Source organism: Dermacentor andersoni, chromosome 1 (assembly GCF_023375885.2).
Source record: "Dermacentor andersoni chromosome 1, qqDerAnde1_hic_scaffold, whole genome shotgun sequence".
In the NCBI taxonomy this organism is placed as follows: domain Eukaryota; kingdom Metazoa; phylum Arthropoda; class Arachnida; order Ixodida; family Ixodidae; genus Dermacentor; species Dermacentor andersoni.
In genome coordinates, this window is record NC_092814.1 from 308156228 (window position 1) to 308176779 (window position 20552).

A 20552-nucleotide genomic window follows, 5' to 3' on the forward strand; every position below is an offset into this window, starting at 1 on the left:
GAGCCATTGCAGATGATTGCAGATGATAATCATATCTGCTAACGGACTGACCCGAAAGATGCCGACCACCGAGACGCTAACAGCTTCGCTGACATATGCTGGCTCCTATTGAGAAAACAACCGATGGTTGGAAAACTATATCGCCGTACTCGGGATTACGGCAGAGTGATAGCGCAAGAGCAAGACACGTACGAAGGAAGCGAGACACCCAAGCGCTTAGTCAAGCGGGATTAGTCCCGTCACTGCGGCCCCTCATCACCCCCTCCCTCCCCTCACCCCTTTGTCTTAGGACTTGTTTTGGCATCGTGTGGCGGCAAAACAACCGATGACCCCTTTTACGACATGTCCGCGCAGAAAAGGTAATTGCTTTCGACACTACGGTGCTTTGCTTTGGCTGAGATTAGTTATGTGGCGCGCGCCGAACGTTACGGCTGCTGCCGTCGGCTCACGCCACGTCGCCGTGCACTGCACGCGGGCAATCGCACGCGGCGCCGAGGAGCACGCGTGAGTTTGCGCACAGGAGCCCTTCAGAGCAGCCACGCTCATACCCAGGCCAACGTCTTCCCAAACGCAGGCGGTGTCGGCCTGGCGCGGCCGCCCGTCGGAGTGCCCGGAGTCGGCGACGGACGACGAGCAGCGGCGGCAGCACGAGGAGGAAGAGGAGGAAGAGCGTCTCCGGTGGCTGTCCCAGCTGCCGGCGGCGCGCCACCCGCACGAGCAGAACCTCGAGGTGACGCTCGCGTCGCAGCAGCTGCAGCTGCGCGTGTGCCGTCCCGTGCAGAGGGGCGAGCCCCTGCTCGCCTGGTTCTCCCGCGAGCTGGCCGACTTGCTCAGGCTGCCCGCGGCGCCGAGGAACACCACCAACGCCCACGGTGCGTGCACAGCGCGCACGCACGCGCGTCAGAAAGCGTGCAGTAACTGCACGAGCAGCGAATTTTGGGATGAATTCCCAAAATTTCTTTTTTTTTTCCGTTCGTAAGAGTTGTTTGCCATTGGCATGCCACTTTCAGTAAAATATGTCAGGCTTTATGACTGGCTGGCGCGTGCTCTGAAGAACCCAATTCTAGCATAACATTTCTTTTTTATGAGGATGCGGGCCCTGGTAGATTTCACCTAGACACGCAGAAGAGCCGCCACAAAACATAGGAAGTTCGAACCCTGTGGGGGTTTCCCACTCGTGAACGTTGTGTTTAGTTTGGGTGCGAAACCTACAGCGTGATTCGATCACGTCTAAAATTGTGAGTAATATCTGCAGTGCTGCGTTTTCGATGTCTATTTATGAGCGGCGCCAACGGATGTTTCGGGGAATTCGTTGTCTTACAGTCAGCAGAATTTCACAATTTGTTCTGCTGTATACAGCTTCTGTTTTCCAGCTTTTGAATGGTTTTCTCGAATATAGTGCTTATGTGTATGGCGAAAATGGCAGGCACATATAGCCACGAAGAGCTTTGTTTTGTAGTCGCCATTCAAAGCCGGCCATCGATATTTACCTAAACCACTATATTGCACAGTGCGGTATCCTATTTGCAGGCATTACTGCCTGTAAAGTATTGCCTGTAGGTGCGTCTTGCAGTTAGTGCTAGCGAAATGTCGAACGTGCTTTTGCTGCGCTTACAGAGAATACAGAAAAAAAGGCAGCGGTACGGATTGTTCGGCTCAAAATAATCAGTAAGAGTTCATCATGCATGCTTCAGAACATTAGTTTTTATCTTTTTTGTAACTTTTTCTAAATCACGAGTACTATCGCGCTCAATATGAGTTGCAACACGAGAGTCCGTTGTGTGTGTGCGTGCGTGTGCGTATTTGTAAAAAAATTGCTGAATGCCGTTCCTATTACTGGTAGCACCATATTTACAAGAAAAATGGCACTTGTCATTTTTATTATTGAGAGAAGTAGCCAGTGTATGCCGTGTTCGAACTCACATCTATCTATCTATCTATCTATCTATCTATCTATCTATCTATCTATCTATCTATCTATCTATCTATCTATCTATCTATCTATCTATCTATCTATCTATCTATCTATCTATCTATCTATCTATCTATCTAACGCCATGTCACCCAATTCTTTACTAACTTGAGCCACTATGTACGTATGTCCTTGGGGTCATGGTAGTTCCATCGTGCCATACAGACATGATCATCCCGTTCTAGCCATGTCGTTCTCGTGACCGTGTCGTACCATCGTCATCATTTCAGAAACGTCATCAAATTGTCGCCATACCCTCCTTGTTATGCCGCCTTCGCAGTTCCATCGACGACATTCCATCGTACTCATACTGTCGTCATTCAATCGTGAATATGTCGTGGTTGTCATGCCATCGTCGGCATTGCGTCGTCGACATACGGTCATCGTCATGCATTTGTTGTCATACTGTGTTCGCGATACCGTTGTCATCGCTCCATCGTCATTCCAGCTTCGTCATCTGATTCTCGTCGTACAGTTGTCGTCACGCTATCATCGTCGCACACGGTCGTCGTTATTGTCGCCAGGCCACCGTCGTCGCGCTGTTGTCGCACCGTCGCCATCATTTCAGAAATGCCATCCAATTGCCGTCGTGCCGTCGTCGTCATGCCGCCTTCGTCGTTCCATCAACTTAATCTCTCCATTCCGTTATAATCGTGCTATCGTCAATCAATGGGTATTCTGCCACCGTTGTAGTGACATTGTAATAGCATCGTGTTCATCTATCGTAATCACTTCAGAATCGTGCCATCGTCGTCATGCCATCGTCATGCCGTCGTCCTCGTAATGCTTTCGTCATTCTATCGACGTCATTCCTTCTTCGTAATTCTATCGTATTCACTGCATGCACCGTCGGCGTACGGTCCTCGTCGTATACCGTCGTGGGATAACCCTGGCGAGCGATAAACATAACACACATAACAAGGCGGGCCAATTGGGGAGACCATTTTTGTCGCATGTAGCCGAAGCACTTGGCATCTCAGGAGGACCACTGCAGATTCTAAATAAAGGTGTCTTAATCAATACGGCGTGTCGCTACGTGGTCGCTACATTGCGTGAATGCTGCTGATCGCATTAACTTCGATAGTCATCTTAAGATGGGTTCTGCCGGAACTCTTTCGTCTTTGCGACACTAAAAAACTCTGGTCAACATTGTTCCCAGGTTACTGATACCTCGAATCCCTAGACGAGATTGTGCTCAGGCTTGGAACGGACGACCCGACGTTCGATGGAGGTAGCGCTGCGAGTTTCACAGTGGCGCCGCCCAAGAACAGAACAAGGGGAAGCGCATTGGTTTGCTTGGGAGTGGCGGCTAAGCAAACTTTAAGAGTTGCTAGACATAACAGAGTCGAATCTAAATGACGACGAATCACGCTAAAGACATTGGAAACTATTCGATTGGCGCGAGACTCGCTGCAAAAAATTCACTAGACTCTCTTCAAGTATCCAAACTATCCTTCGTATAGCACCAATGACAAGAGTTTCGGTACAGCTGGTTGTCTTTTTCAAGAGCAGAAGACGTGCCTGAGGCAGTGTCGTCTGCATCATAGTTTGTTGCTGCACAAAAATATGTAGATTTTCGACAGCGGTCACTCATGTGCCGCTTTGCATTACCTGTACGGGATCGTTTTACCGGAAAAGCAAAAATTAAGTAAATTTCGGACACGTTCTGGAAAATTCATTCACTTTTTTTTTTGTTAAGGCATAGTGCAAATCGCTATTGGTTTCCATTATCCTTCTTCATTATTTCTTCAAGCGAATTGAATATTCTGCCTCAGTTTGTAGCACAATTTGTCCTACTAAGTAAATTCACATTTTAAGTGTCCATTGTTATTATGTAAACGCTTTAGGCCAACACGGATGCTGCTAAATTTCTCAACGTTGGTGAGGGGGATGTTATAAAAAGAAAACAGAACGCAGAAAAGTTTATTGTCTCAGCGAATTTTTCTTTTGAATGTTATTTTCACGTGTTAAGTGGTAGCTCTATTCTCGTCTTTGCAGCCTTGTATATTTTTCAAGCACTAGTTGGGCTCCCTGCGAATTTACGTGAACAAACAAGCAGATCATATTCACGTTGCCTGCATTGTACATGCACTGCACTGAAATAAAAGCATAAAGAGTCCAAATTTGCACATATTGCAGAACAAAGATGCCTAAACCGTCGACTGGAAAAACGGACGCCATTATAATGAAGCCGAATAAAGCAATAAAAACAGCAAGCTCGATGTGAAAATATCATCGCACATGTGCGTTAGCCTTGTGGGTCACCAGTTTCCGTTTAATAAAAAAAAAATCTTCTAGTGGTCATGTATTATGGTATTGCTCAAAGCTAATATACCAGCGTATGTAAACTGACATTCGCGTTAAATTTATTGGCTCGAATTCCATCACTCTACATCCCAATGATTATATGACATTCAAAAATGAAATTAAATGGCTGGCGGCGTGTACGGGAGTGTTCACGTACGCCTTCGCTATACTACACTGACGCACAACTATTTAGAAGATGTAATGTGGCCCTTCGTATCACACCTTAAAGCACGAGCAAGGTGATCAACGAATCTGCTTTTCTATATCTTCCTCCCCAAACGTAAGCAGGCGTTGTGTCGCTCCCGATGGCTGTTGCCAGCCTGATCCCTCCCTATTTTCTTAACAGTTTATTGCATATGTGTGCTTTCATACCGAATACTCGAATAATAATCTGTGCGTGTTCGGCTAGCAGTGAAATGAAATGTTTATTTCTCTCGCAATTAAAGTAGCCAGCAAGAGAGGATGCAGGGCAAGAAGCTGCTCTGATGCAGCTTGAAGAACGTCAGGCGCCCGTTGATCGCATGACAGTATCTCCGCAAGAACTGAGAACTCGACCTAGCTTCGTATAGGCTCAAGGGCTAATGGGTCGAACAGAACTGGGCCGGGCCTGAATCTTTTGGGCCCGGGCCGGGTACGGGCCAGGTTTAAAAACAACGGGCGAGGCCCGGGTGGCCCAACAAATGGTGCTTTCGGGCTCGGGCCACGCCCGGGCCTGAAAAACCGGCCCATGCAGTGCTCCAGTGAGCACCATAAATCCACCGATGGTCATCGGGTGGGAGTCGGGAGTTCGGTGTGGTGATATGATAGCACGTTTCATTTTCTTGCAACGCGTGGTCACTCTTCACTTGATAAAGCATTAAAATAGGCGGCACCTCCAATGAGCCACAAAATCAATATCGAAAAAGAAATTTGTATTTCATTGAAGTCTCCTACGATTGGCACAAACATATGAATGGAACGGATTACTTTCTCGCTATGATATTTGCTCCGGCCGATAACCATGGTGTAAACGCTACGGGCCTATATGCGAGCTTTCGGAGCCGTTGTGCAAGCTTCACAACGTACGCCTTAGACGCGTCCCCAAAGAGAAGCAGGAATGTGAGCAGCACGCGTGAAAGAGAAAACTTGAGCGAAAAGCGGCGTCTATTGCTTTGGCTCGATGACTTAGACTCAGATCTGAAATAATTCACAATCTTTAAGCCAAAAACCACAATGCGCTGTCATACAATAGGAGGCATTTTTCGTCCTTGTATAGTTAACCAGTGAGGAACAGTGAGCGAATTCTCACGTACAATCACCCGCTGCACACAACGTCTTCGCATGCTCGACGCTAGAGAGAGTCGAACTGCAGAAGTCAGCCTGAGATAACACGAACGACAGCGTTTACACGAACTAGTTTTTTGGGGGGCGGGCCGAGATTTGAGCGGATGCCTGCGTTGAGACAAGAGAACAACGGGCGCCAATCAATCTTCTGGCGGCTCCGAACCGCTGACACAGCCCGTTGTTCTCCACAGGCAGGCTTTTTTGAGATTGTCTATGGACTGAGTCAACTTAGACCTTAAATACATTTCTCAACGGGAAAGAGAAATACATAGTTGCAAGAAGCAAAAAAAAAAAGAAAAGAGAGAACAGGACTCTTCCGTTGTCTTTTGGTCTTCTTTTGGTCTTCTTTTGGACTCTTCCGTGGCAGGTCGGGCCAAAATTTAGGCCCGACCTGCCAACCCGGCCCGCTTTTGCCAGGTTCATTGAAACGAAAGTGGACGAACAATTCACCGCGTTTGTGGAGAAGACACGCGAGCGAGCTTACTTCGTCCTGTACACGTCACAGCTGCTCTGACGCACGTATACCACTGCTCGACTGCAGGTGGCGAGAAGCCGTACCGGTGCCCCCTGTGCAGCGACTCGTTCGCGAACCCGTACCCGGTGGTGTCGCACCTCATGTACCGCTGCCCCGCGAGGCACCACGCCGCGTCGGCCGAGGTGCCGCCTCCGCCACCTCCGCCCACGGTGCCACGGCGGACGAGTGAGAGCGCGCCAGAGCCGGTCTCCGGCTTGGACGCCAAACCGAGGACGCCGCTGGCCGCGACTTCGCTGCCGGCGGCCAGGAAGGTCAAGGGCTTCGACATCGCCTCACTCACCGACTGCTGCAGCGGTGGAGGAACGGAGAGCAAGCACCAGGCAGCGAGCACGAAAGACGCTAAATTGACGCTGGACAGGTATATGCACACCTGTTCTACTCGTTCTGGTGTACCCCCCCTCCCTAAAATAATGGAAGAAAGGAGGGGGGTTGCTCTAGTTACGGGCTAAAACAAAACTTGCAATAGCTCAGGCCAAGAACGTCAAGGTGCCTCCTCATAACGGAGCTGCTGCCTTCTTAGATGCAACCAAGTTAACTCAACCGACGGTCAAGTGTACAGATCCCTTGATTATGCTTATATGCACAGTCTAAGCGTGTGAGGTCCGCGGAATCACCTTCTGTGCATCTGTCGAATGGGCGTACAGCGCATATTCCTTGCCTTAGGAGGCTACATGTTCGCTCTGTCTGCTACCATGGTTAAATCTCCCCACCGCTACTGGTAGCTTACAGAATGTGGCATTCGTGTGAGTGTGTCAGCCTGGCGCTAGAGTTTTTTTTTTTTCCTGGGGCCATCCCCACAGGCACTATTTAAAGAGTGCTTAGTTCTTTAACGCAGTGTCTGAAGTGCTACCAATGCTACGGTGTCCAATTTGGCGACTAAATCATATTGCTGAAACTAATCGTCACCTATGTCACAGAACTTAAACTTCTATGCGTCGAAGGCGAAGCCTACAAAACTACATTGCAGTTTTGCGAGGCTCCTCACGCGTGTTCCTCGTGGTCTGTGAAGAAAATGAAGGTTTCTTCGCGTGTAACTCGTGAAACAGTGGCGAATTGCGTTGCTTCGCGCTAAGTAAGTGTTAACATGCCGATTATGTATGCGAGCGAGAAAAAAAAAAGAACGTTGGACTGATGGCACTACCCCGTCGTGCGCCGTTTCCTCGTGGACAGGTTGACGACTACGCGAGGTGAAGCCGCGACGGCGTTACCACAGGCGCATTCGCCGGCGGCGGCGTCCGAGTATGGTGCGGCGGCCTGCGTGCCCGATGACCTGTCTTTCAAGCGGCCTTCCAAGAAGCGCGCCAGGGCGGACGACGACGCTGCTGCGACGGCGCCGCCTTCCAGCGCCTTCAAGAAGGTCGACAAAACGGACAGGTAAGTGGCGGTTCCACGAAACGCAGCGCACTGCACGGCACACCATGCAAAACGTGCATACAGCTGTAGCGTGCCTCTGTCTCGAAGTAAGGGAGCGCAAAAAGTAAAGGACACACACGGTACGGTACGGTATACCGCTTGTGACTCGACCCACGACCTGTCGTACCAACAGCCGCATCCACAGAGTTCCCATCAGCTACTCGGGTTCCGGCATCCGAAGCAGCCTTCCTCCTTATAATGACGTGCCACGCCGTCGTGTCGTATGCGTCTTCTGACTAGCACTCGTTCTTTAACCTAAGGTGCACCTTGCGCTGGTAAAAGGTAACCACGTAGCGCCGAATGTGACTACAGCATTTGAAGCAGTTGAGACGCGCCGTAACTTTACGGAACAGCGGGAGAAAAAAAAAGCCTCAGTGTCCCATAACCTGAACGCCACGGATGAGTGTGCAGGTGGCGCCGCCTAACTAGGACATCTCTCGTTACGACACAGCTCGGCCTGTATTTACAAAAAGCTCTTACACTAGAATTGTTCGTAAGAGTGAATCCCAGCCAATACTGATGCTGGGCACACTGTTAGCGAAGGTGGCTAGTCAATGGCAAATAGCACTCGGGAAAGAAAAGCCTTTTTGAAATTCGGCCCCATCCTGATTTACTGTTGGTTTATTTTCCTTCAAGTGCCGCTTTGCATAACGTCGGTTAAGAGTCCGTTATCGGAATCCTCTATCTGAGCAACTACAAAACGCAGCCACGTTCTCAGCATTTCACATGTCCTGTTTTAACTATAGTCTCCTCCGCGCAGGTCTCCGCCCGGATTGTCCCCGGTTGCCGGCGGCTTTCCATTCGCTTTTCCGTACGGCCTGCCGCCATCCAGCCCCCTCTGCGCCCAGTTTCCGCTGCTGCCCGTGTTCGGGCCACTCCTGGACCCCAAGGTCGAAGACGACGGTGTCTACGACAAGAACGCTTCGCCCGCCGGCAACAACTCATCGGCGGCCGCAGCAGCCGCAGCAGCCGCCGCTGCCGCAGCCGCGCGACGGTTCCTTCCGGCCGCCGCCGCAGCTGCAGCCGCAGCGGCCGCAGCGGCGCAGTACCCAGCTGCAGCCGTACTGCCCTACCTCCCACCCTCGCTGGCAGCGCTGTCTCTGCCGTCTCAGAACTGGTGCGCCAAGTGCCAGACGAGTTTCCGCATGACCAGCGACCTGGTGTACCATATGCGCTCACACCACAAGCGAGAGCCGGACCCGGCCAAAAAACGGCGAGAGGACAAGCTGCGCTGCCACATTTGCCACGAGAGCTTCCGCGAGCGGCATCATCTCACCCGACACATGACGTCTCACCAGTGACGTGGTGATGACGCGTCTCTCGCTACTGTAGCTGCACGGACGGTTGCCGCCGGGATGCCACGCGCCAGCATTGGTGTCCTCGAGGCTTCCTCGAAGGTTGTAAAAGAGAACGCGGCTGGTCCTGTGTCGTGCGCTACGTAGTTTCCTTGTTGGCAGCGTGCGACGTCTTCATTATCACGCGGTCGTCGACATCATCGGTGGCACAGGTCTTCATTGACGGGGCACTTCGGACTCAGCCGCGTTGTGCGGCTGACGCACTTGCCGCTAAAAATATTGTGGTTCTGGCAAGTCCCGACCGTCCTCTATTTGGAGGTGGCTGTCGACGTCTGAGCATCAGAGCCTGAAAGGAAGTGTGCGGTTAGGAAGTCGGCAGTCGTTCGAGCTGCCTTTCTCATCGCCGTTATCAGCTCGAGACGTTATCCGAACGCCTGCACGGCACCTTGCCAGAGGCCGGCGCGAACCATCTGGTGGCTTGTTCCTATTGGTCTTCGTGATGTTGCCCCTGGTGACGCCCCTACTGTAGGCGCCAGAGAAGCCGTGGTTGTCTTGCTTCCTGGGCGCTCTCAAGCGAACTCCTGACTCTCTGTGCGGGCGATGGGGAAGTCTAGTCATCTCATCGTTGTCTTGTGTGTTATTTTTGTGGTGCGAAAGGTGGATAAGAATTACTTGCCGGTGGACATGGCCGTGACCTTAGGAAAGCGAATCAACTTTTGTTTGTTTTTTGTTATTTTGCTGAATCCACCAAACAGGTTGAGCGGCTGGCCCGTCGACATAACAGCAGATACGGCGCTGGAGGTGTGCTATTGTGTTCCTTAAGACGTGCTATTAAGAAGCAATGGTGTGAAGTCTGTGAAGTCTCCTATTTACAATTAACTTAAGTGGGCATTTCTTGAAAGAATAAGATGCAGATGTGCTTAGGTTATCTAAACGCATCAGGCAACAGCCTAGTCACTGTTTATCTTTTTTTTCTTCCACTGAGGGAAGCTGCGGCGTAATGTAACGGCTCCTGAACAATATTCTGGAGGCGTGGTAACACAAAGCGATTCCACACATTACAGCGAACCAGGCACATGTTCAAAAGGAAAACTTTACAATATATTTAGAGAGGGAGGATGTTCTTAGATTCTTTTAGCACACTTCGGCTGGAGTTCGTTGCTAATCCTGAGGTTGCACCATAGGTCGCCCGATATATTTATTCTCCAATAAGGGTGCTGAAAAAATGTCCGTGCGTTTTCGCAAAAAAAAAAAAAAACGTAAGTTCGGAGGGCGTGACCTCTATTATTATTATTATTATTATTATTATTATTATTATTATTATTATTATTATTATTATTATTATTATTATTATTATTATTATTATTGTCGTTCCTAGGCACGATAAGTAAATTTTGACGAACTGATTGATTGATTGATTGATTGTATTGCATTGATCGAGCCGAAGCGAAATTACGAATTTTCATTCCGTGAACCAGCTGCGTTTGTTTTACCTGTCCGAACTACGCGGCCCGCAGGGTAATATCATAAGATCAAACAGTTACAAATAAACAGCTTCGTTCAGATATGATTTTTTTTATTCAGCGATAACATTCAGCGATATCGTGTTTTCTTGTCGAACATTTGGTCTTCGTGGAGCTCAAGACAACTAGGATGGGCACTCGTGCGTCATGGATATAGCAGGACGCTATGACAACAGCAACATGTGGTATATAATGTGTTCAGGTGAACACTGTAAGAAAAAACTAAAAATTTCCGCTATAATGTTTCTTACATGTGCAGGTACATAAAATACCCCGCTCGTCGCAGTTTCGTAAGCAGTCGCAAGTTTGTGTGCAATTACGCCAGAGAAGCAGTGGAACGAAACATTGCAGTATTCTTTTCATTGCTTGTAAGAGTTTCCGCGTTAATTGCGGTACGTGTTTGCTAGAACCGTTATGCCAGCATTAGTATGGTGGAGGGGGGGGGGGGGCTTTCACGGTCCGTACTGACAGCGAAATATGGCACTACAGCACCGCACTGCAGAAGGGTCACTTCTAAAGGGGAATAAATTCTTTGCAATTTCTTTGTAAAAGGCCCTTGCAGTTCGCTGGTTCAGGTCTACGCCCGAAAAATTCGTCTCGTCGTTATGAGCGAAACAATTGTCGGTGACACTGCGCCCCATCAAAAAAGTACCCCCATAATTGTTCGACCTTCCTCGCAGCTTTCTTGCCTTTACGTTTTCATCCGAAATGTTTGCGTGCAATCCACTATTTTTTCCTGCGAAAGGGTAATCTTTACGTCTCACGCATGAAAAAAATGAAATGCATCTGGTGTACGTGTTGTTGATTTTGTTTGTTCTAACATCAATTTCGTTACCTGCTTTCGGCGCAAAGCTACTTCGAATTTGAATTGTCTAGTCATTTTTCTCATGAACCGACGAAACCTTCTTTTTTTTCCTTCATTAGGCAAATCACCCTGAATAAGCAGCTTCAGCAAAACACATGCCACGAACTACCTAACAGGCAAAACACCTGGTAAGATACGTATCACAAATGTACAGGGCGCGCACCGAAATTTTGATGATATAGTTCACAACATGCGTTCTTGAAGGTAAACAAAAGGTACAGGCCTTGTTGGCGATGTGTACTGTCGTCTTGCTCGAGCCATGATTCTTGCTCTTAATACGGGGTGTCCACTGTCTCATTGCAGGGCGCTATCCCCCACAGTATAGGACATCTTCTTTCGTGTCAGCATGGTACTGAAAATAAAAGAGATAAGAGCCACCGTCAGTATAGAAGAGCCTCGCGTACAAAACAGGCGCCGAAATGGACACGGCAAAATAGACGAAGAACGATGCTCGCCAAAGTGTTGTTCCCGCCAGTTCTGGCCCCAAGGAGTAGCGTTCGTTTAAGAGATGCGGCGTTCCTTGCCATGTCCTCTTTCTCGGTTTCTTTTTTGAACACCCGTAGGAAACTCCCAAGGCACGAGAGTGTAGTTGAAATCGACGTCGTGGTTCATGGATTAGAATACCAATAAATGACGCTAATTAATCTCACAGCTTTATTGGGGCAAATTTGGTGAATGCTAGTCACGGACGGGAGAGGAAATGAACGCATACGATAGGGGTTGAGGCTAACCTTATCTGAGAGACTAGCGATTGGGGCCACATGCGTGAGCATGCGAAGAAATAAGAATGGAGGCTCGATATAATTAACGTATACACTCACTCGCGTGTTACCACTACTAATTTCGCAATCGCCCGCAGCAGCAATCGGCAGACAAATTGCCCAGTGGAAGTTGTAAGTACTGCAGACTGGAGTCCATGTGCATGGGCGGAAAACCGTAAAAAAATAAAGAAAAAAGGCAAACGCAAGTGTTTCTGCATTCCCATTAGCGCTACGAACTGATTTACACGTCAACCAGTACACGTGCGAGTCTCCTGGCTACATATGAGCTGAGTGGCAGCGTATGTTGATTGACGAACAGTGTATTAATGCATGTATGAGACTCGTCTAAAGCCGAGTAATATTACTTACTGTCCCTTGGGCCACCAGAGGAAGCTGAGATAATACACGTGGACTCAGCGCCGGGAGTAACCCAGCGGGTTCAGTGCCAAACCAGAAATTAAAAAAAAAAAATGTGCGAGTGTTTCGGAGAGCGTTGCAATATTGTACACATCACATCTACATGTATACATATAAGAAGATATAGATATTGTGTTTCAACGTGTCACGTGCACAAACTCGGTGTCCGACGAGAGAGGAGACGGCGCGACTTGTGTACGACGACGACCATGTCACGGTTTTGAAGGAATAAATATCTCTGTTGTTGGAATACAAACCGGCTTGGTGTAATAGTGTCGTTCCTTTCTTTTCTTTTTTTTCAAGTGATAAGCAAATCAGCCCCCAAGGTGGACGAAGTCATGAAACGAAACGTCTTTCTCGACCTGATTGCTGCAATATGCTACAGATGGAGAGCGTATCGTTTGGAAGCTCTAAGGCTTACTGGCCAGCATCCTCACTCGGTCATATTCCACTCTTCAAGTTAGAGAGACTGTCCTTGTCAGTAGATTGTTCCGGGTTCAGTTTTCAGATGAAGTTATTGGTATATTGAACTACGAAGTTATTCATTGAGGAAGCCATCTGGCGTGCATTTGGTATCTGGTCTACCGCAACATTACCTTTGATGTCTTACACATCATATTATCCTTGAAGACAGCTTGCGGGCCGTGCTCGGGATAAAGACGCGCCCTATCTTCGGAATGTGCGGCAGCGGAACTCCGTCGCGGCTGTCCCTTAGTGGTGATCGTCACGCAATGACAGCGCAATTAATTTGCCGACACATTGGTACAAACAGTTGCAATGTAGTCACCAGATTTCAGAACACGCAGCATTAAAAATTAAGCTTCGAGTATTAGATTAGCAGATTGGGTGAGGGAACAAACGCGGGTAAATGACATCTTAGTTGAAATCAAGAAAAAGAAATGGGCATGGGCCGGACATGTAATGAGGAGGGAAGATAACCGATGGTCATTAAGGGTTACGGACTGGATTCCAAGGGAAGGGAAGCGTAGTAGGGGGCGGCAGAAAGTTAGGTGGGCGGATGACATTAAGACCTTTGCAGGGACAACATGGCCACAATTAGTACATGACCGGGGTAGTTGGAGAAGTATGGGAGAGGCCTTTGCCCTGCAGTGGGTGTAACTAGGCTGATGACGATGATTAGAAAAAATTGACTCGCCATCTCGGCCTTGCGAAAGTGGATGTCCAGCGAAGTTGTTGAAAACCACCACTACAACTGCTGAGGGTGGTTAATGCTTTATTGCCTTTGAGTAATTGTAGTAATGGTAATTTAAAGTAATGGGAGTAATGGTAATTTTGACAGCACGCCGCCGCCTGTAGCGGCGCTGCAAGAACATTGAAATCAGTTGCTAGGCCGGTTATTTTATATACGAAAGGCTAGAGACGTCACTCCCCACATCGCAAGCTGCCGTCGCTGCAGCAGTTAGAGAAAGAGAGAGAGAAAAAGGAAGGTAAGGATGTTAACCAGTCGAGAGTCTGGTTGGCTACCCTACGCTGGGGGAAGAGAGAGAAGGGAGAGAGAGAGAGAGAGAGGGTATAGAGACATGCACAGACAGTCATTGAGTCAAAGTCGCTCGTGCAAACCAGACGTTCTCGGAAAGCACAAAAGTGTCTTCGCTGCCTTCTGAGCCGATGATCGGTGGGGATGGTGTTCTAGTACTGTCTGTTCACTCAGAGGACGATCATCTAGTTTCCTCAATGTCTTGAACAAAGATTGTCTTTGTGCTTGAAATTGAGGACAGTAGCACAATAAGTGGTCAATGTTCTCCTCGCATCCGAAAACATCACATGCAGGACTATCAGCCACTCCAATTAGTGCTGAGTAAGCTTTCGTGAAGGCAACTCCCAGCCACAACCGACCCAGAAGAGACGCTTCGCGTCAGTGCAGTCCGGCCGGAGGTCTGAGTTGCAGTGAAGGGTTTAGTCTGTGCAGTCTGGTGCGCCTTTATGTGCCGTATTCCACTCTGCTAAGGAGATCGCGTGGGCGATAATGCGAAGTTGTCTCACAGCGTCGGTCATTGAGAGAGGAATTGGGACGCAGCGGTCTTCTTTGTTTGACGCCCGAGCTGCCTTATCTGCGTCATCATTTCCAATGATACCGCAATGACCTGGTATCCGTTGAAATAAGATATCATGGCCTTTTTCTCTCAAGTGGTTGGCAACTTCCACGATTTCGCACGTGAGCTGATCGTGAGTTCCATGTCAGAGAAACGACTGCGCACATTGCAAGGCCGGCCTTGAATCGCAGAAGACTGCCAACTTTCGAGGACTTTCAGCTAGCGCGACAGTAACCTTTATCGAGGAAAGTATGCTGGGAGCGCTACGTGCTTCGCATTGTTATCAGGAGCACCTTATTGTCAATGATGCTGTTTGGATGATTGTTTTGTGCTTGTTCTTCATTAAAACGCATGCTGTTCTATACGTTGTATGCGTGATTCCAAAGAACGTATGCACTGTTCACTTCACTTTGCTGACTGCTCGAAGCCTCTGCTTTACGTGGGTACGAGCCACTGCTCCTGGCCCTGCACAGCCACCGGGATCGGCCCACACTTTCGCTGACGAACACGGACACGAAAAATACCGACCAACCAGAGGCTAACAGCATCGCTGTAGAACACGCAGCTTGGTCGGACAAAAGTCCGGTGAAAGTGAAAGTAAACGTCTTGTTATATAATACACATCTTCAACAACCTTCTCCGACTGCCTTTGTAGGAATACGTGAGTGTCAGTAACAATGATCTGTGTTACAGCAATATTACTGTTTACGCTTCATCACCACAACAAGGTCTAGAGCCGAACGGATGCGTAGTGGCGCAGAGTGATGAAGACAAGCCAGCAATAGCTGAATATCTGGTCTTAAGAATACCACAAGCTACGATGGCCAGGCTGTACCCAACGTGGATCCTGCAATGACTCGGGAGCAGAGTTGCGGATTGGAGTTGAGTTGTTGAGTTGAGTGGTTGTAGGCTACTGGTGGGATTAGCCTTGCAGTTGCTGCCGGCAATTGCTCCACCGTAGCGACACTTAAAATACATAAATCATATAAATCCGACGCAGACCTCACAACTACACATAGTCACTCCTAAGGTCACCATGTGGAGGCCAAATCCGTCTCCTGCAGGTAACTTAAAAGAAGGCGAGAAACCTCCTTCCTACCTAACTGGTTCCCGCGCGGGAAAACAATGTCCTGAAGAGAACTGTGAGGAATTCCTGTCTTCTTGAGGGACCCGAATAACACACTCCTTTCCGCGTTATACAGATTACAGTACATAAGGTAATGTTCTATGTCACCGCACACACCACACGTTGAACATAATGGAGACAACGCCAGGCCAGTCTTATACATCCACGCAGGGGTACGAGCAGAGTCCGTGCGAGTGCGGAGCAGTAAAGTGGCTTGGTTTCTTCAACAACAACAACAACTCAACTTGCGGATTGGAGCCCTTTCTTTCATTCCTACTCAATTGCGGAGAGTGGAGATGTCCGTAGTTCCCCTCCTTTTAACTCCTCCGAATGGTTAGCGTTGAACCATTCCCACTCCTTGAGTGGCTGAGCTGGTCCATTTCATTCCTCCAATTCCATTAAATTAAACCTTTTCTCCGTAATTGTTTGCTACTTGCGCTTGCGTGCCTAGTGACAACAATAACTTTTTTGAAAGTCTTAACAACGTGACAAATAATGTTGCGTAATATTTTTTGCTATTACTTTTAATGTTACTTGCGTACTGTTTCTTTTTTTGCACCTCTTATCTCTTCATTGCGTTGGTGCCAGTAATCTACATAATATCAATTGAGTAAATTGCAAAGTAATCTTACGCCGCGTCCTTCGTAGAAAGTGAGGGAAATTATTTTAGAAAAGAAAGCAGGCAAACGAGTTAAGATGTCAGTCTTTACTACAAAGCAGAATGCTGCTGTCGCAGTGAATGAGTTCAGAGCCAAAGGAAACGCACAGTGTCCTATTAGTGGCACGAGCATCGATTGACGCTCTTGTTTCTTGTGCAGCATTCCCGGTTCACCTGAGACGACCGGGGACGAAATTCAGCATAAACCAGACAAAAATAGAAAAAACAATAGTACATCACAAAATTTAAGGGTTTCTTTATAGATATGATATCAGAGCATAAGGTTAGTTACAATTTGAGTTACTGAAGTGTCTGGAATAATTGGAATTAAATAGAAATCACTGAGACGACCTGGGACGAAATTCAAAATAAATCAGAAAAAAAAACAGAAAAGCGATAGTACAGTACAACATTCATGGGTTTCATTATAGATGTGATTTTAGAGCATGAGTTTATTTACAACATGACTTACTGAAGTGTCTAGAAAAATTGAAATTAATTAGAAATCACTGATTACCGCACGCGAAAGCACAGAATCGTAGACTTTAGAGACCAGCCACGTGAGCACGACTTTGGCGAAATTCCTGGAAACCCGGAAGTAGAAAGCCGAAGTAATGAAGTTAACGATGACCTCAATAATGACGTCACGCCGAAGAAGGTGGCCTGATATTTAACCGGCTAATCAATGGAAAAGAGTTGCCTCCGAGTTGGGTTCGTGCGTTACGTTCACCCAAAGTTAACCTAAAGAACACCAACGCCGAGGTGCGAGTGCCACTAAGAGACACCTAAGTCAAAGATTAGGGTCGCCTATACCACTGTTTTATTTCCTTTTTTCTTTTTCGCATTCACTGGCATGTTAACAGGCACTACATTGACGCGAAGGCGTCAAATGGCCCACTGAGGGGAAAAGCCGGCGGCGTCCGTATAGCAGTGAAACGGCCCCTGAGTTTCCAATGGCTGCGACGCCACGTCACAAGCGCGTGAGGCGCGCTCGTGGCGCTGACTCGCACTTCCTGGCTCGAGCGGTTTAAAAATTAACGCTGGAGTGGCAGCCCCCGCTGTTTCTTACCCGCACAAGACAGAGTTTACCTATACTCCGACTCCACAGCTGAAATCCGCTCGCAGTACACTCTTGCTTGTGGTAACTTATTACAAATGCCAGGCCAATTGAAAAATAAAAGCGCGCAGTTTCTGGCTAAAATATCGCTTTGGGCTGCGTATTATAGCGCCACGATGTGCCGTATACAATTTGAGAAGAGAGTTTAGGCTTTCTTTTCAAACCAGCACCCGAAAGAAAGACGCCGGACAATATCTGTATGGCAAAATTAACCGTCTTAGATAGCACGGGGTGGGAAGAAAGCACTTTGTGTATTCTCCACCATTCGCTAACGTTGCCTCGTGCCTGTGGCAAGATGGCGGCGGTCTGGCTTCCCTTCGCAGACGTCATCTAGACTTCAGCAGTTTTCTTTTTTTTTTAACACCTCATTGGGCAGCACGTACCTCTATATGCAGTCTGAAGCATCTACAAGGTCGGCGGCCGCAACCTAGGTAGTAGCGAAACGTTGCCGTCCACGCCAGTACGCTGCAGACGAAGTAAGGGAGCGGAAGATCGCAGCGAAACGAGCAAAAAGGCAGGCAGCGAGATCCACCATCGTCGTCACCTCTCCCATTACACGGCGGTCCGGAACGAGCATTAACGCAAACATTACCAAAAGCTTTAGGCGCAGCCATACGAGGACGGTGATGAACACGCGAGCGCTAACTTGCAGCCATTCGTTGAGAATCGCAAGGCTGAATATAAAGGCGTGTTGTGGCCCCGCATCGCGCAAGCGCAGACGGCAGAAGTATCAGCGACGACGCAAGTACCGCAATTCCTTCGAAGATAAAGCAATCGAAGGCTTGGACACACAGTTCTCCCTTAAACAATCAATCATCGCTGCTTCGATGATCTCTCGCGTCAGTTGACAGCTGCTTCTCGTTACAATGGTGCATCTTTTGGCACGCAGCTCAGTTTGACATAGTGGGTTTTACCGTACTCGTCCGGTTGCGCTGAAAGCTTTTAGTCGCGTCTCACCAACATGCCCAAACAGCCACATTAGGAAATACTACCCGCACCCGCCGTGGTTGCTCAGTGGCTATTGTGTTAGTCTGCTGAGCACGAAGTCGCGGGATCGAATCCCGGCCATGGCGGCCGCATTGCGATGGAGGCGAAATGCGAAAACACCCGTGTACTTAGATTTAGGTGCGCGTTAAAGATCTCCAGGTGGTCGAAATTTCCGGAGTCCTCCACTACGGCGTGCCTCATAATCAGAAAGCGGTTTGGGCACATTAAACGCCATAATATAATTTTAAATACTACTCGCAACGCAAAACTCCGAGGACCGCTCAGCGGCGTTCAAGTGAACATTAATGCTTTCGTATTCACAACTCATCAGAAGTACTTAGGTGTCTTCGGATTTCCGCAACCCATCTTTCTTACAGTGTGTTATCGCGCCATCTGGATATCCGACAGTGCGTAAAAAAGAAAAAAAAAAAACATGGCGCATTTTCTGCATCACTGTATCACGGCCGCTGGATAAAAAAAAAAAAAAAAAGAGGTGTGGCCTGCCGCGTCAGGCGGGCTGCTATGGGAGCGAACGTGACAGCCGTAGTTGCATTCTCGGCCGCTTGGCTGGGCCGAACGGCGCTAGCTCTCGGGTACGGGACGCGCCGGTTTCCATGAGCGACGGCGTTTGAAGCGTGTTCCTCACAGACTTTCTATGCCGATCCTAGACAACAGTCCTCGACTGGCAGCGCCGCGGCGGATGACGTCGTTTTCGATGAACGTGGCAGACCGCACCTTTTATTTTTTTTTTATCCAGTGGCCGTGACTGTATATTCGAGCACTGTGCAATCGTTTGCGAAGGCGCACTTTCTGGCCTGCTCCCTTTGTTTTAAATCAGGTTTGCCCTTGCTAAATAAATACTTCGTGACAGCTTAACGGTTTACTTAAACGTTAATGAGTTACCTAAAGCTAAGGAGTTAACTTATTTAACTGACTAAAAGCTGTCATATCTAAATGCACTTCAACATTATAATGAACAAAGGTTTCCGATCTTCAGAAGTATCGAACGTGTAAAATGCCGGGCTGTTTATAGTTTCCGTGGCTGAGGTAGTCACCTGTAGGTACACATTGAAAGATCCTATTGAGTGAAAATTGAGAAATGTAATAAACTGGCTAATATAGTCAAATCGGCAAATTTACCGGTGTGACAGTCTTGCCTAAAGTCAACATTTAGAACTCCGAGACAATGTGCACATTCCATTCCGGATGATTGAAAATGTCTAATGATTCCGGAATCATTCCAAATCCGAAGTTACCGCTCCGTAACTATACTCTAGAGGTAAGTGACCCTGAACACGGAAAGGTAACTGCACTTACGCTTTCCGGAGCGATTGCAGTGCCGAAAAGGGGGGGGGGGGGGGCACTCTGTAAGTGTCCACCTAGAGGAGGTTTCCATTTCATCTGCTGCTGATGTGCTAATTGGCTGGGGGGCACCCGTCTCCTTCTCAAGCGTACCTCAGCTAAGCAAATCAGCGCTTCAGCAGCAGCACACGAAATGGACATGTCCAAGGTGGACACTTACAGAACAAAAACTCCCCGTGCCCGTACCCCGGCCAAGTTTAAGGCTGGCTCACGAGTGACGCTCTATGCAGCGAAAGAGAAAAAAAATGTGTCAATCTCCGAAAAATCACCCGCAGACGAGGCTGTAAACTAAGTGAGCGTGAAATATCCGAAGCAAGTACCGTATCATCCGCGCTATAGATCGAATCCGGTCTGAAGTTCACAGGAGCAAATTTGGGCTTAAATAAAACGTTGCTTCTTAGGTAGTCCACACCCTCTTTATAGTCCGCTTGGGCATATTTCGGTAGGGAATGAGCTTTTCTTTAACATCGTGAACAAGTCGGTAAACAAGAACGTTATTGTAAAACAGTACCACCCTGGTTCCTTTACTAGGTCGTATGTAATTATTCTTGGTCAGTGATGTCTCTACCGCTTACTTTCGGAAAACTTGCACTTGCGCGAAAAATCGCAGTGTTCAAGCAGCTCATAAATAAACACAGACTAATTAACGTTTTGTTCTTCGCTTTAAGGCACATGCTACTAGTGCGAAATTGAAGACGGGCAGTCGTCAAAGATTGTCTGGTTAGCTGAAATCCTAAGACCAGAACCAATTTATCGATATCCGTATTAAAATAATTCCATGAAATACATTAGTATTTCAGTTATAAATTTTTCAAAAACGTCGCCCTCTGCGAGAAG

At 48.1% G+C, this 20552-nt stretch overlaps 1 protein-coding gene across 2 annotated transcripts in view; it reads left to right on the forward strand.

Annotated features, from left to right (window-relative positions):
• The window catches only part of LOC126548556 (uncharacterized), a 95816-nt gene extending 83149 nt beyond the window's left edge, over nucleotides 1–12667 (forward strand). For both annotated transcript variants that reach the window (XM_055063365.2, XM_050196782.3), the window contains 4 exons: nucleotides 575–872; nucleotides 6144–6495; nucleotides 7308–7511; nucleotides 8311–12667. In XM_055063365.2, coding sequence (XP_054919340.1) covers nucleotides 575–872; nucleotides 6144–6495; nucleotides 7308–7511; nucleotides 8311–8851 — 1395 coding nt within the window. In that variant the 3' untranslated portion in view covers nucleotides 8852–12667. The remainder of the gene's footprint in view (nucleotides 1–574; nucleotides 873–6143; nucleotides 6496–7307; nucleotides 7512–8310) is intronic.
• Nucleotides 12668–20552: the final 7885 nt, after the last annotated feature.